This window comes from Arvicanthis niloticus, chromosome 30, assembly GCF_011762505.2.
Source record: "Arvicanthis niloticus isolate mArvNil1 chromosome 30, mArvNil1.pat.X, whole genome shotgun sequence".
Classification (NCBI taxonomy): Eukaryota; Metazoa; Chordata; class Mammalia; order Rodentia; family Muridae; genus Arvicanthis; species Arvicanthis niloticus.
Genome location: NC_133438.1, coordinates 11,337,593 through 11,352,149, shown reverse-complemented (window position 1 = coordinate 11,352,149; position 14,557 = coordinate 11,337,593). Strand labels below are relative to the sequence as shown.

The 14,557-nt window shown below is 36.0% G+C and overlaps 1 protein-coding gene across 10 annotated transcripts in view; it reads left to right on the top strand.

Annotated features, from left to right (window-relative positions):
- The window catches only part of Trdn (triadin), a 379,612-nt gene that overhangs the window by 325,325 nt on the left and 39,730 nt on the right, over positions 1-14,557 (top strand). For 6 of the 10 annotated variants that reach the window (XM_076927916.1, XM_076927913.1, XM_076927911.1 and 3 more), the window contains 2 exons: positions 10,517-10,543; positions 10,971-11,000. The exons of 2 other annotated variants lie outside the window; for them this stretch is intronic. In XM_076927916.1, coding sequence (XP_076784031.1) covers positions 10,517-10,543; positions 10,971-11,000 — 57 coding nt within the window. The remainder of the gene's footprint in view (positions 1-10,516; positions 10,544-10,970; positions 11,001-14,557) is intronic. 2 more of the 10 variants (XM_076927914.1, XM_076927912.1) reach the window with 1 other exon arrangement.

Here is a 14,557-nt window from a genome sequence, read left to right as displayed (position 1 = left end):
CTTCTTTAATTTTTTAAAACTGATCTGAGATAGTTAGCCCATGAGTTAAGGGTCTATAACATATTCATTGGCTCTGAGTTTATTGTTAGGGTGTTTTCTAGATTTAATTAGAAATAGCTGAGAGGAGTTAACGGACAACAGTCCAGATTGCTTTACATAAATAGTTGTTTTTTTGTTTTTTTTTTTAATGTCAGAAGTCCACATAATTGACATTACAAACTTTTTTTAAACTAAAGTTCATTTGATTAGAGACCTGTCTGCTCCTGACAGCTTCCATGTCTTGAATTCTAAGAAGAAATGAGTATCTTTGGTGTTACTCCAGTTGTGGTGAGACAGCCACTAGGCAAGAATTGCCTCTTTTCATCCACAGACAAAATACTGTACAGAAAAAAAATGACACGCTGTGGAATAGTCAATTGGTTATATCTGCCTAGACAGGGAAATCAGCCTTTAAAAATTCTGCTTTACTAGGTTTGTCAGATGGTCCTGGGACAGACGGCTGAGGACCTGATGCTCCAACGACTTGAAGTATAGGGACTGTCCAGGTGTTCAGTGGTCTCTATAAATTGGCTAAGTTTTAGAAGCTATGCTTTGTGCTTCCCATATTTTCAGTTAATTCAGTTATTCTGGATTTCTGATGGGGTTGAAGACTTATATTCTCATAGCCAACCCAGGCTATTTACTTTGAGAGAATAGATTCGAGAGCATGGTTTTCAGATGGCATTCATTCATGGCTTTAGCCAAGACATAAGCCAGGTACAATACTGGACTGGGTATTAGGTCTAGCTTGTACCTTACTGTTACAAATTGAAATAGTTGTGCTCTAATTTTATTTTGAGAGAAAGTTTTTTTTTTATTCTAACAAGAAGGGTGATATGTAGCAGAATATTTCTCCTGATACATTTTACAATAAACTCAGTAATTTGGGAGGAGCTAATGTGGGAGGAACGAAGGAGAGGAATAGGAGAAAGAAGAGGTGGAGCTAGGAGGGAGGAGAGATGTGGGAGGGGCCATGGAGAACTACACGTGGGTCCAGAACAATCCTGGGTGACGATTTTATATCTTAAGGTTAGTTATTGGAAAACAATTCTAATTGTATGGGCGAATTGTTAATTGGGCATTTTTAAATATATAAAGCCATTGGATATTAATTAAGCTTTAGAGTCTCATTTCTACTGGATACCATGTGAATGGTGGGTATTGTCTGGGATCCAGCCAAACTTTGTGGAGTCAACATGGTAGATTGGCAGAGCCAGCTGCCATGATGGCATCTCGTGAGTGCAGGGCCAGTGTTTCTGGCTAGCTGTTTCTAGCTGTGGTACATGTGTGGCCTCTGGCTACAGAACATGGCAGCAGAGCTAAGCAGAGCTCCTGCAGCTTAGATAGTTGGCCCAACCAGCACGATTTTTTAAATAATACCTCAACAGAGATTGGTTAGATAAACAATAGGTAAAAGTAAACTAGGCAGGTTTAGTAACTTGCCATTTAAGGAGTTGATGGGTTACATTCTATACTGAAAAAAAAAGCTTTATATATAAACCCACCAGCTTGACAAAAATATCATTTCTAATCCTATAGTTTCTGATTCCAGACCAATTTGAATGTTGCTAAGAGACGTTGCAAATTTTATAAGAAACATAATTTATATTTAGAATTTTAGGTATATAAGTCAATTTGAAATAAACACAACTTCCTTTTCATATTCTAGTCTACCTCACATTTTCAAATGATTTTGATGCTATTTGGACTTGGTAGTCTCTGAACGTTCTTTGAATATGATATGTACAGCATAGCATTTCAAAAAAATCTTATTCTTGCATGACTGAGATTAATGTATATATAAGTGTTTGGTTTCTGTTGATAAATAAGTATGAGAGGCTAATGGTCTTGAAATAGTAAAGTACTTAAGATATTACTAAGGGCTGACAGTGCTTGTAGGAGATACATATGAGAATGTGAATAAGCATGTCATCTACCAGTGTGAATTCTTGTCTTTATTTTTATAAATGATTTGACACCTTTAGATAATTGGTACTCTATTAAGTTCTTCTAATATATTTCATTTAATCCTTGATTAAATAAATTATTTCCTGATAATTATTTTTAGCATCATATGCAGTTCATTGAAGAGTAAATCACAGTATTGAAAGTGTCCCCACAACTGATATGAGGCAAAGTACTACTAGTTTATATCTGTGATTTTGAAAACTGTAGGATGGGTACTCACTAAAGTATTCCATAGAACAGTACAATCTCAAGAAAGTTAAACAGCAGACATCTAATCAATTTACCACCATGCCTGTGCAGTGTAAAAAGAAAGACATATCAACTTTAGGCTTTAGTTGAAAGATTTTCTACTATTATCTTATCATTCTTTCAATTATTACTGCTTTTAATAACAGTGGACCCATAAATCACATTTTCACATCATATCTATCACAATACATATCTATCTACCATAACAGATAGTAAAAATTTCTTTTAAGAGTTCTGTTTTAAATTTTATTGTATGCATGTATGTGTATATATATGTATATATACATATATATTAATAAATATAACCCATTTAGTATATATAATTACATAAATAAATATTTTGTAGCTGCTAGTTTGATCATGGACAACAGGTAGTGAAAACAAGAGGCCTGGAATTTGAATGAGAGAGGAGAGAGGATATGAGAGGTCTTGGAGGGAGGGAAGGGAATGGAGCAATGTAATCAAATGATAACCTCAAAAATAGAACAAAGGAATCTCTGAGTTCAAGAAAAGCTTGAGTTACAATGAGTTACAGGCTAGCTGGGTCTAAACAAAATTAGAAGAAAGGAGGAAAAAGAGAAAGAGGAGGAAGAGGTGGAAGAGGAAAAGGAAGAGGAGGAGGAGGAGCAGGAGGAGGAGGAGGAGGAGGAGTAGGAGGAAGAAGAAGAAGAAGAAGAAGAAGAAGAAGAAGAAGAAGAAGAAGAAGAAGAAGAAGAAGAAGAAGAAGAAGAAGAAGAAGAAGAAGAGCAGCAGCAGCAGCAACAGCAACAACAACTACAACAACAACAACAATTTTCATGATAGTTGTTAAAGGCAATTCTGACAACATGGATCTCCTGAGAAAAAGAATCAGTTTTCAAAGAATTATTTTTCCCTGAATTTCAACAATAACAAATAATACTAATCCTCACACAATTTCCTGCTAATTCTCCAAAAAATGTTCTTTTGATTTTAAATTAGTGGTGATTTATCATTTCACCCCAGTAACATTTGGAATTCTAGTAGATTTTAAAAACAAAGCCCTCACTGTGTGAGAGTGCTTTCATAGGGAATGTAAAGCACAGGAGTTGCCCAAATTCACATATGAATCAGAAAACATGCTCGGTTTAAGTGTAGCAGATATTGTGTCATGTATTGACATGTATAGCTTACATTTATATTTCCTCTATTACCGTTATTTAAAATATTGGGTAATAAAATGAAAGTAAATGAAGAGTAAAAGTGCTTTCTACTAGGTTGTAATAAGATTCTAAATTGAATGAAATTAATTCATTGGATTAATTAATTATTATTGAGTGGATTGCTCATTCAATATATATGGTGAGCAATTTAGATATTAATCTTCAAGCCTATTTAAATGACAAATTGCTTGTTAGACTTTCCCTTTCAGCCAAGAAAAGTACCCTAGCAGTGCCAACTTCTGCTGTATTTTTAAATGCTGTGGCAATAGATTTGAACAGAACCACTGCTTTTCCAAATGAGGTGTGTTAATGTGACCTTACATTTAAAACAAGCTTCCACAGAGGAAAATTGATCGGGGACTGAGTAAGCAGACTTCCTAAACGTCAATAAGCCCAGGAGGAATAAGTGTGCACCACTTCATGTTGACTTTTATCTGACTGTGTCCTCCTTAGTAGACAACACTCTGTTTAGCTTCAAACTAACTCACTTTTAAAGTTTACATATACTATCAATGTATCTTTCTTTCAATTGTAAATATTTACTAATTCTTAACTAGTCATAATAATAAATATGCTTATATGGTTAATGCAATCTTTGGGTGTTTGTGTAAAATACCAGTAAAATTAATTACTGTATTTAATCTCTCACCTATTTAGTCCTCTTATGTAGAACATTGCTATATTTGTTTTCCTAGGATGCAACAATTGCTTGGAACAGCATCTTCAGCTCCATCAATATTCTCATAAAAGAATAATAATTTTCTTCTTTTTGAAAGCTTTATAGTATTCTAAGGTGTTCTTGGGCTGAGTTTTCATTATCCATTGACCTTTCTGTGGACTTCTATTTGGTTGCGTATGACTCTTTGTGAATAATATTGAAAATAGAGTGTTCAAACAGGAGTTTAATTATTTTTCTCAACATGAATGTGTCAGTTCCTAAGGATATATACCTGCAAATAGGATCACTGTATCATAGGCTAATTCTACTTTTAGGTTTTTGAGTAATTTTTATATTATATTCCAATATGTTTATATTAACTTACATTTTGACTGACAGGGACTGATGGAGTTCTTCATATCCTTCCCACCTAGTCAGTATCCATCTTTTTATTGACATCTTTTTAACAGTGATGGAGTGATATCTCATTGTTGAATTAATTAGCATTTCTGAATGTATAAAAAATAATTTTTCTTATATTTTTTACATATCTCTTTTTTTTGAAAATATTGGTTCAAACACTTCACTTACTTTTTATAATAAATCTATTACTGTTTGGTTTTTTTTATCCAAAATGCAGTTTCTCCTCCCAATTCCTTCCCCATCTCCATCTACCCCTCTGTTTCTATTCAGAAAATGGCAGGCCCCCCATGGATATCAACCAAACATGACACATCAAATTGCAGTAAGACCAAGCTACACAACTTTTGCATATATTCAGAAGGTATAGGTCAGTCCCATCTTTGCTGGTTTTCTCAGATATACTGTCCTTGCTATTGAGTCATTTGTATTCCACATTTTTAAAGAATTATTGGACATAATATCAGTTCCTTTAAAGTTATATGGTTTGCGTATATTTTTCCCAATCTGTAGTTTGTCTCTGAACTAGAACTGGATACAAAACTTAACTTTTTCTTTTAAAAATGTTATTAGAATTTACTGCTTGAGGTGTACATATATGTATAAAACGAAATACGGTAATATCTAGCCCACATTTCTCTCCTCTATCTTCCATAGTTCCCCTGGATCGTGTTCCCCTCCCAACTCTATTCCTCCTTGTTTTTATAAAATAACCCATTAAATCCAGTTGATGCTGGACCTTATGTGCATTTGTATATGACTGTTAGTTGTTGCAAAGTGGACCTTCCAGTGACCCTTTAAAACTAATATTCTCCCTTCCCCAGAAAGCATCAACTGATCCTCATTGGGGTGGAAGATCTTATCAGTTGCTTGTGCCAGCTTGTGCACACCAGATCATTTGTTAAATATATTAAGTCAAAAATTCCATCACTTTGATCATACTTTCAACATTTTAGTACGCAAATGTAGACTCTGTAAACTTTTGTAGCCCTAATTTCACATTATAATTTATAACTTGTGTGTCTAAAATTTTTTTTGATTCATAACTATTACCTTTTACTGACATTATAATTAATTAGTTCTTTGTGACCTTAGTCCTTAAACTAGGAATTGAAAAGAGAAAGGTTGCACTGACATTTTTATTTTAACTAAAATAATTTGAAAAAGCATAATAAATTTTGACGTTGAAAGTAATAAAATGAGCAAAATTACAAACATGTATATCCTTAGATTATTGCTCATATAATTGTGTCAATTACTACCTACTTAAAAGAATCAAAGTTACTATGATTTCTACTGTAAAAATAATTTTTGCATTACACGAATTCGATTTTATAATACATTAGTTCTAGATTTCAATAATAATAATAAATAATAATCTGCTAGCATATTACTGTTCTTGACATTGCAAAGCTTCCCTTACATTTAAGGCGTTTTACTTTATCTTTTTTTTAGTTCAAATTTTTTTTAACTGAAACTTTTTTATTTTTTATTATTAATTATTCCTTTCGTTTACATCTCAAATGATATCTCATTTCAAGGCTATCCCTCCACAAGCCCCCTATCCCACAACCTCTTTCTCCCCCCCCCTTTGCCTCTATGAGGGTGCTTCGCCACCCACCCACCCTCTCCCACCCCACCCCTCCAGCATCTCTCTACGCTGGGGCATCAAACCTCCACAGGACCAAAGGCCTCCCTTCCCATTGATGTCAGACAAGGCCATTCTCTACTACATATGTATCTAGAGCCATAGATCCCTCCCTGTACACTCCTAGGTTGGTCGTCTATTCCGTGGAAGCGTTGGGTGGTCCTGCCAGCTGATGTTGTTTATCCTATAGGATTGCAATCCCCCTCAGATCCTCCAGTCCTTCTGCCAGCTCCTCCACCAGGATCCCTGAGCTCAGTCTGCTGGTCTGCTCAGTTTGGCTCCAAGCATCCACATCTGTATTGGTCAGTTGCTGGCTGAACCTCCCAAGGATCAGTCATACCAGGTTCTTAGCAAGTGCCTCTTGACAAGGGCAACAATGTTAGGTTTGGTGTCTGCTGACAGGATTGATCCCCAGGTGGGGAAGTCGTTGGATGGCCCATCCTTCAGTCTCTGTTCCAGTTTTTGTCCTTTTGGACAGAAACATTTCTAGGTTAAAAAAAAAACTTTAAGAAAAATGCGTGGCTCTATCCCACTACTCGGGGCCATGCCTATCTACAGGTTCTATCTCTCCTTCTTCGCTAAAATCATCCACGTTGGGTTCAGGGAGCCTCTAGTGGGTATCCTCACTTCCTCATCCTCCCTTCCCCCCGCCCCTCTACTTATTCTACTTCCTGACCCTCTGTGCCTCTCTCCTGTTCCCTCCAGTACCTGATATTTCTTCCCCCTCCTCTTTTACCTTAACTATACAGAGAATCAACTAAACAAGGAGCTGGTTCTGGGCATTTTAGATTTTCAGCATTATTTATTTATACCCAATAAACTGGGAGCTTTTTCTCTAGCTCTTAATTAAGCTTTGTTTCCTTATAATTACAATTAAGAGACACAATTGTGAAAAATAGCTGTGGCTCTGTGCTAAACTAATGCTATGAGCAACTTCAACCATGGTTATTGAAGAATGTTTATCAAACTTCAGTATGTATTGGGCAAATTTAGAAGGTTTTGTTAACATTTATTTGCTTACTTTATTTATATCCGTGGGGCCTCATACCTCCTGAGGGCTAGGTGCATCTTCTCTCACTGAAGCCAGACCAGGCAGTCCTCTGCTCTATATGTCTCTGGGACCAAATATCAGCTAGTGGTTGGTGGCTCAGTGCCTGGGAGATCTCAGGGGTCCAGGTCAGTTGAGACTACTGATCTTCCTATGGGGTCACTATTCTCAGCTTTTTCCAGCTTTCCTCTAATTCAACCACAGGAGTCCTTGGCTTCTGTTCATTGGTTGGATGGAAGTACCTGTATTTGAATCTTTCAGCTGCTCATTGGGCCTCTTAGAGGGCAGCCATGCTAGGCTCCTGTCTGTAAGTACACCATAGCATCAGTAATAGTATCAGACCTTGTAATCTCCCCTTGAGATGGATCCCAATTTGGGCTGATCAGTAGACCTCCATTCCCTCAGTTTCTTCTCCACTTTTGTCCCTCCAGTTTGCTTAGATAGAAACAATTCTGGGTCAGAGTTTTTGACTGTGGGATGGCAACCTATCTCTCCACTTAATGCTCTGTCTTTCTACTGGAGGTGGACTCTACAAGTTTCCTCTCCCCACTGTTTGAGTGCTAAGTGTCTCTCACCTCCAAGGTTTCTTGTATGTTCTCAAGGGTCCCCCACCTCCTACCTCTCAAGCTTGCCTGTTTCCATTCTTTCTGCTGTCCCTCAGGGCTTCACCCTTCCCAATACCTAATCAGGTTCTCTTTTTACGTGCCCCAACCCTCTTCCACCTAGTTCCTTCCTCCCTCTGCCCTCCACCTCCCAGTGATTGCTTTCTTCTCTTTCCCAAGTGGTACTGAGGAATCATCACTTGGACCCTTTGTATTATTAAACTTCTTGAGTTCTGTAGATTGTATCCTGTGTATTTGGTATTTTTTGGATAATATCCACTTATTAGTGAGTACATACTATGCATGTCCTTTTGGGTCTGCTCACTCAGGATATTTTGTAGTTCCATTCAGTTGCCTACAAAACTCATGATGTCCTCATTCTTAATATCAGAAGTATTCCATTGTGTAAATGAACCACATTTTCTGTATCCAGTCTTCCATTGTGGGACAACTGGGTTGTTTCTAGATTCTGGTTATCACAAACAAGGCCACTTTGAACATAGTGGAACACAGGCCCCTGTAGCATGGTAGGACATTTTTTGGGTATATGACAAAGAGTGATACAGCCCTGTACTCAGGTATCTGTTGATTAAACCTGATATGTAACTGGCACTCCTGCACCATCATTTATAACAGGAAAACAATCATCATATGTTAGCCTTTAAATGTGGATTCTAGCTCCACATTTATTTATGGACATAGAATCTACAGTAACTACAAATACAAGGACTGAAAAAAAAAGTGGAGCAGGGAAGAAACAAAATGAGCTGTAGCAAGGAGTGATATTTACACTCAGGTGCTGGGCAGGCAGAAATAGGAAATTTTGGAAGGTAATTTATCTATCAATGGGGATTACTGAGAAACTGAAGGAGAAAATGAGAAAAGATTAAAAAAAACCACGAGGAATGATTGAAAAAGACAGAGAAACATATTTTATGTTAACTTTGAAAGACACATTATATGTATGTATTATATATGTATATATGTATGTATGAATAAATATATGTATGTATGTATGTGTGTCTTAGTCATGGTTTCTATTGCTGCCACTAAACACCATGAACAAAAAACAAAATGAGGAGAAAATAATTTAGTTAATATTGATGCGTTTGTGAGTCAAGTTGACATGGTGTCAGTTGTACTAACTGGTTTTGTGTTTCAACTTGACACAAGCAAGTTAGATTCATTGAAGAGGATGGGGCCTCAGTTGAGGCAGTACCTCATGAGATCTAGCTGCAAGACATGCACTCAATTAGTTATCAGTGGAGGAGAGATCCATCGAGGCACCAACACCTTATCAATACCCCTTGAGATAACAGTCTACAATCAAAGTATTTATCAGAACCATCTGATAAAGCTTCTAGATAAAAAAAATTGGGGGGATCATATTAATCATATGTGGGGTGAAAAGTTTCCTAGACAAAGGCGTTGAGTTGGGAACTGTACTTGGAAATCCTTACCAATAAACCTGGACTGACAGGCCTTCTCTACAAACACACAAACACTTGACACAAACATTTGGCACAACTTGGATATTTGGTCCACAGGTATTTTTTATTATAAAACCAAAAAAAATCTATTCTAGATGATTCCTATATCTCTTACCTTGTGTTGTTAAATTTATAAAGATTCTACTCCTATTATATTGAGCTATTCCCTTATTTAACATTAACTCACATATTTAATGATCCTTTCTATAAGATTCCTTAAGCAATTCTTTCAAAGAAAATCTCTACATGTTTTGCATGCATAAAATAATATAACATTCTTGAAGTCGATAAGTCTCAAATGGTGTTAGAATTGCCTAAATTGTTTTAAAATGTAAATGTTGTAAAACCCAATTTTTGGATATTTGTTTCTTTTCTTTGAGCCAAGTAAAAACAATTACTTGAATTATGTGAATGGTAAATAAATTCATGAACATTTCATTTCCTGTTTCTACATAGGGCTTTACCTTTTTACTTTATAAGTCAAGTTGAAACAATTCAATAAAAGATAAACATTAGGCATTATAGAATGGATCCTGTATTTATCATATTTAAGCTGATCAGAAAGTCTGAGATCAATATAGAACATGGAATTGCTTCATTAACAATTTAATATATTTATTTAAAATATCTTTTAGTACCTTAAAACTATAACTGGGTGGGACATAATGATGAAAACGCTGATGGTATAGACTGTCTAACCTTCTAAAGGAGTCTGCTAATCCTTATAGTAGGTGACCAGCCTTACTAAACACACCTATCTGTTCACAGTTAGAGTTTTGAAGTCAGTAAAAATCAATGAAGTCAAATAACATGCTAATAACTCTAAGAAAAAATTAAAATCATTGAATTTTTTTCTAGCACCATGATCAGTTAAAATTTTTAAAGAAAATAATAATGGGTGTCAAAATTAGTTGGGTGTGTTTTTTCTTTTAACTTTATATAAAAAGTTAACACATGCACAAGAGTTGGTGAATGTCCTAATGTTATTAATGAATGTGATTACACTAAGAGTTCTATAATTTAAATGAATCATCAATTAGTTTCTTTATTATAAGCAATAAATAAAATGTTATAGGAGCTCTGTTAAGAAAGTGAGCTGAAGTCCATATTGTTGTTTTTATTTTTTATATATCTGGCAATCTAAGATATTGTATAATAACAACTCAGTAAGCATTATATGATTAAAATCTTTATTTTTTTCAACTTTTCATAGGCAGAGACGTAAAGCCTAAACCATCACGTATGTTATGAGCATGTCCAATCAGTTAATAAATAAATTAGTAGAAAAATATTAAATGCATGTTTTTTACATATTTTCTGAGCCCATTTTTAATATTTTGCTGAAAGCTAGCTGGTTGTTTTCCTAATATATGTATATTATCCAACTATATTTCTGACACTATGCTATACTGAAATTTTTCTTTATTCCTTTATTCACTGGACACACACTATTTTGTAAGATTGTCACTAAAAGTTGTTGCTTGTTTTTTCATGTTTTCTCAAAATAATTCATATTATGATTGAGAGGGAAGAACTTTTTCTCTGTATCTCTTACTTTGACATAACCACAAGGAAAATATAGCTGGTTAAAATATGACAGATTAAAATATAACTGATGATAAAAGTGATTGATACCATTGTGTAACCATTATTAATTACATTTTTAGAGCCACAACTAAAAAAAGAAGAGAAGTCAGGTATGTATTTTAATGTATAAGCTTATGCATGCATTCTGTATTCATAATGAATAATAGCACATCTCTTTGAAATATTATGGTAAATATTATCCAAAACAACATTTAAAAACAACAGCAATCTTTTATAGAAAGATTTGCTATGCTGCTAATTTTAAAGAGAAACTGTCTTTCTGACTTTGTTATAGTCTTAGAGTATCCATTTATACATGAAAATGTACTTGGATAATTACAAAAACATATTATTTGTTGAGGAAAAAATATAAAACAATAATGTTATGCATCCAAGATACCAATTTTCAGAAAAACACAGTAGTATATATATGAAAACCACAAGAAGTTTCTACGGTTCAAACAATCTGTTCTCTGAACTCTGGAGTCACAGACTTCCTTTTAGATAAATATCTGTGTTCATACTCCTCTTTCACCAGCCTGAGTTAGAAGAACACTTTCATAATTGGTAGTATACAGCAGAAACTTTTTTCAGAAGAACACACAGCATCTGATTATAAAAACAGTTAAAATGTTGGTTTATTCTTGCCAAATGCATTCATGCTGTAGAATTGCTCTCCATAAAATATCATAAACTGGATGAATTTTTTAAATTTTATTTATTCCTTATTTACACCCCAGATTTTAAGAATTTTTTAAATGTAGGATTGTTGGGTCTTAGAGACTAGGACTTGAAGATACATTTTATGGAGTACACACTTGATTCTATTAAAGCCTGTCCCATAGTCTGTCAAAATTTATGTCTTTCCTACATACAAATACATTGACACCATACCTACAATGTCAAATCTTAATTTCTATAACATCTGTATTTCCACCTGTTAATTTCACTGACACTTAATTTCACTTAATTATAATTCCAGATGTCAATGTCATTGTTTAGGTGATCTACATCAGCTATGGGAAAAGAAAAAAAATGATATAAGAATTCTTTTCCTGTGTGCCTCTGAGTCCATAATGATCTATTTCCAAATAAAATAAGACAACCATTCTTATTTCTTTTTTTTTTTTTTTTTGTTTTTCGAGACAGGGTTTCTCTGTGTAGCCCTGGCTGTCCTGGAACTCACTCTGTAGACCAGGCTGGCCTCGAACTCAGAAATCCGCCTGCCTCTGCCTCCCAAGTGCTGGGATTAAAGGCGTGCGCCACCACCGCCCGGCAACCATTCTTATTTCAAGTGGAAAAATTAGAAGGAAAAATGAAGATGTGTTTTGTAAACAAGTTTTTAATCCTTCTTATAATATTAAGTCTTAAGAATATTCTCTCTGGATCGGTCCTTTGTCTTCTAGGCTTGATGGGATAGTAGGCCTACCCTTCCTAGAGAAGAATGTGTCACCCTTTTGAGTCATCTTTTTACCTTGTCTCTGTCCATTAGTAATGCTACATTTTTTTTCTGGCTTTTGTTTTTTTTAGTCAAAATTTCATTTATTCATTTTTTTTGGATTCAAAGTATTTCTCAATGACATTCTTGGCCTGTGATTTTTTTAGCATAGTCCTTAACCACTAAACAACTGCAACAAACCACTTTCTGTGGCTTCCCTCTCCATCGATTGTACAGAGGCCTATCAATTTCCCCGGTTTCTTGTTGTCATCAACTTTAATCAGGTTGATTTGGTGCTTGGTACACAGTGCATCCACCAGCTTGACACATATGGGCTCATCACAGTTGGATGCAAGCACATACAGATAGGCTTGGTGCTTAGAGTGCTAAGCCATTGTGGATGAGAAAAGTCTTCAGTATCTCTCCGGCCATGGTGATGGATTATGGGTGATTCTGAATCTTGAACACACCTGAGCCTCAGCCTCCATACAACTCAGTGGCTTCAGGGGCAAAAGAATGTTATCATTTTCTTATTTAAAATTCTCAATAGTTTGACTCATCTTAAATTCAATCTGCAATGATAATCATTGATAATGATAAATTACCCCACAGCTATTTTCTGGACCATATTACGTAGAAAGAACACTGTGTCCTGTATGGAAGAATCACCTGTCAATAAAAAACTGATGGCCTATTAGCTGGGGCAGGAAATATGTTATGGGAGTTCAGGTAGGGAGAGTCAACACATGTCCTCAGCATTGTCTTGGAAAGAGTTTTCTAATAAAAATTCAAGTAATTCACATAGAGTTTGGCCCTTCCAATCTATAGAAGTACACAATTTAGCTAAGTTCTCTGTCTTTTAAGGAATACTCTCTTCTAAAAAGACAATACCCATTATCTTTCCTCCAGTGTCCAATAACATGTCACATTTACTAAGGAGGCAAAGCAAGAGTCTCCTTTAGCATCTCTGTTCCAAGCAATACGTTGTTTAAATTTACAGCAGTAAATTTGCTTTAGTTTGGATGTGTTCTTTCAAAGTCCTGGCATTATCAATATGACAGGATTACGCCATGGTCACAAACTGGTGATTAGACACTGAAGTTTCTTGTTCCAAGAATGAGATCAAGGCTCTTATGTAATTTCTGCTTGCATGCTTGATCTATTTCTACCTGTGTCATGCAGTGATACAACACCATTCCTCTCCAGAGGCTGCAGCAGCAAGACACCATGTTAGAATGTGCTAGCAGCTGGCTCTTGTCTTGGACTTTACTCACTGCAATACTGTGAAAAGTGGCTTTATTTCCATATAAAACAACCACTGTGTGGTTGTCTGCTATTCCAAGGAACACCCTCTCCCCTGCCCCGCCTCAAAACAGCAACCACCATCACTAGAGCAACAACAAAACTCGAGGACACAGATTTTTTATAGATCTCTTTGAGATCTAACTGTGGAAGACAGAAGAGGAGGAGGGTGAGATGACAGTAGGAAGTTGAAGATAAAACAAGGAGTTATAGGCAGATGTGCCATACTTGATCCCCGGGACACTCATACATGATAAACTATTTCTTTCTTTTTTCTTTATTATTGGATATTTTATTTACAATTCAAATGTGATCCCCTTTCCCCATTCCTCCCTACCCAGCAACCCCCTATCTCATCCCCCCTCCTCCTGCTTCAATGAGGATGTACCCCCACCTACCCACCCACTCACACCTCCCCACCCTCGAATTCTCCCACACATGGCGTTCAGCCTTCATGGAACCAAGGATCTCCTGTCCCACCTATGCCCAACAAAGCCATTTTACCTTACATATACAGCTGGAGCTATGGATTTCTCCCTAAGTGCTCCCAGGCTAATGGTTTAGACCCTGAAAGCTCTGGTTCGTTCCATGGGGCTGCAAAACCTTTTGGCTCCTTCAGTCTTCACTCTAACTCTTCCACTGGGAACCCCTTGATCAGTTAAATGGTTAGCTGTGAGCATCTGCCTCTGAATATTTCAAGCTCTGGCAGACTTCTAAGGACACATCTATATCAGGCTCCTGTCAACATGTACTTCCTGACGTCCACATCAGCAACTACCTTTAGTGACTGCACATAGAATGAGTATCAAGTTGGAATCGTCTCCAGACAGCCCCTCCTTCAGTTTCTGTCCCATACTTTGTCTCCATATTTGCTCCCATGAGTATTTTGTTACTCCTTCTAAGAAGGACTGAAGCATCCATACTTGG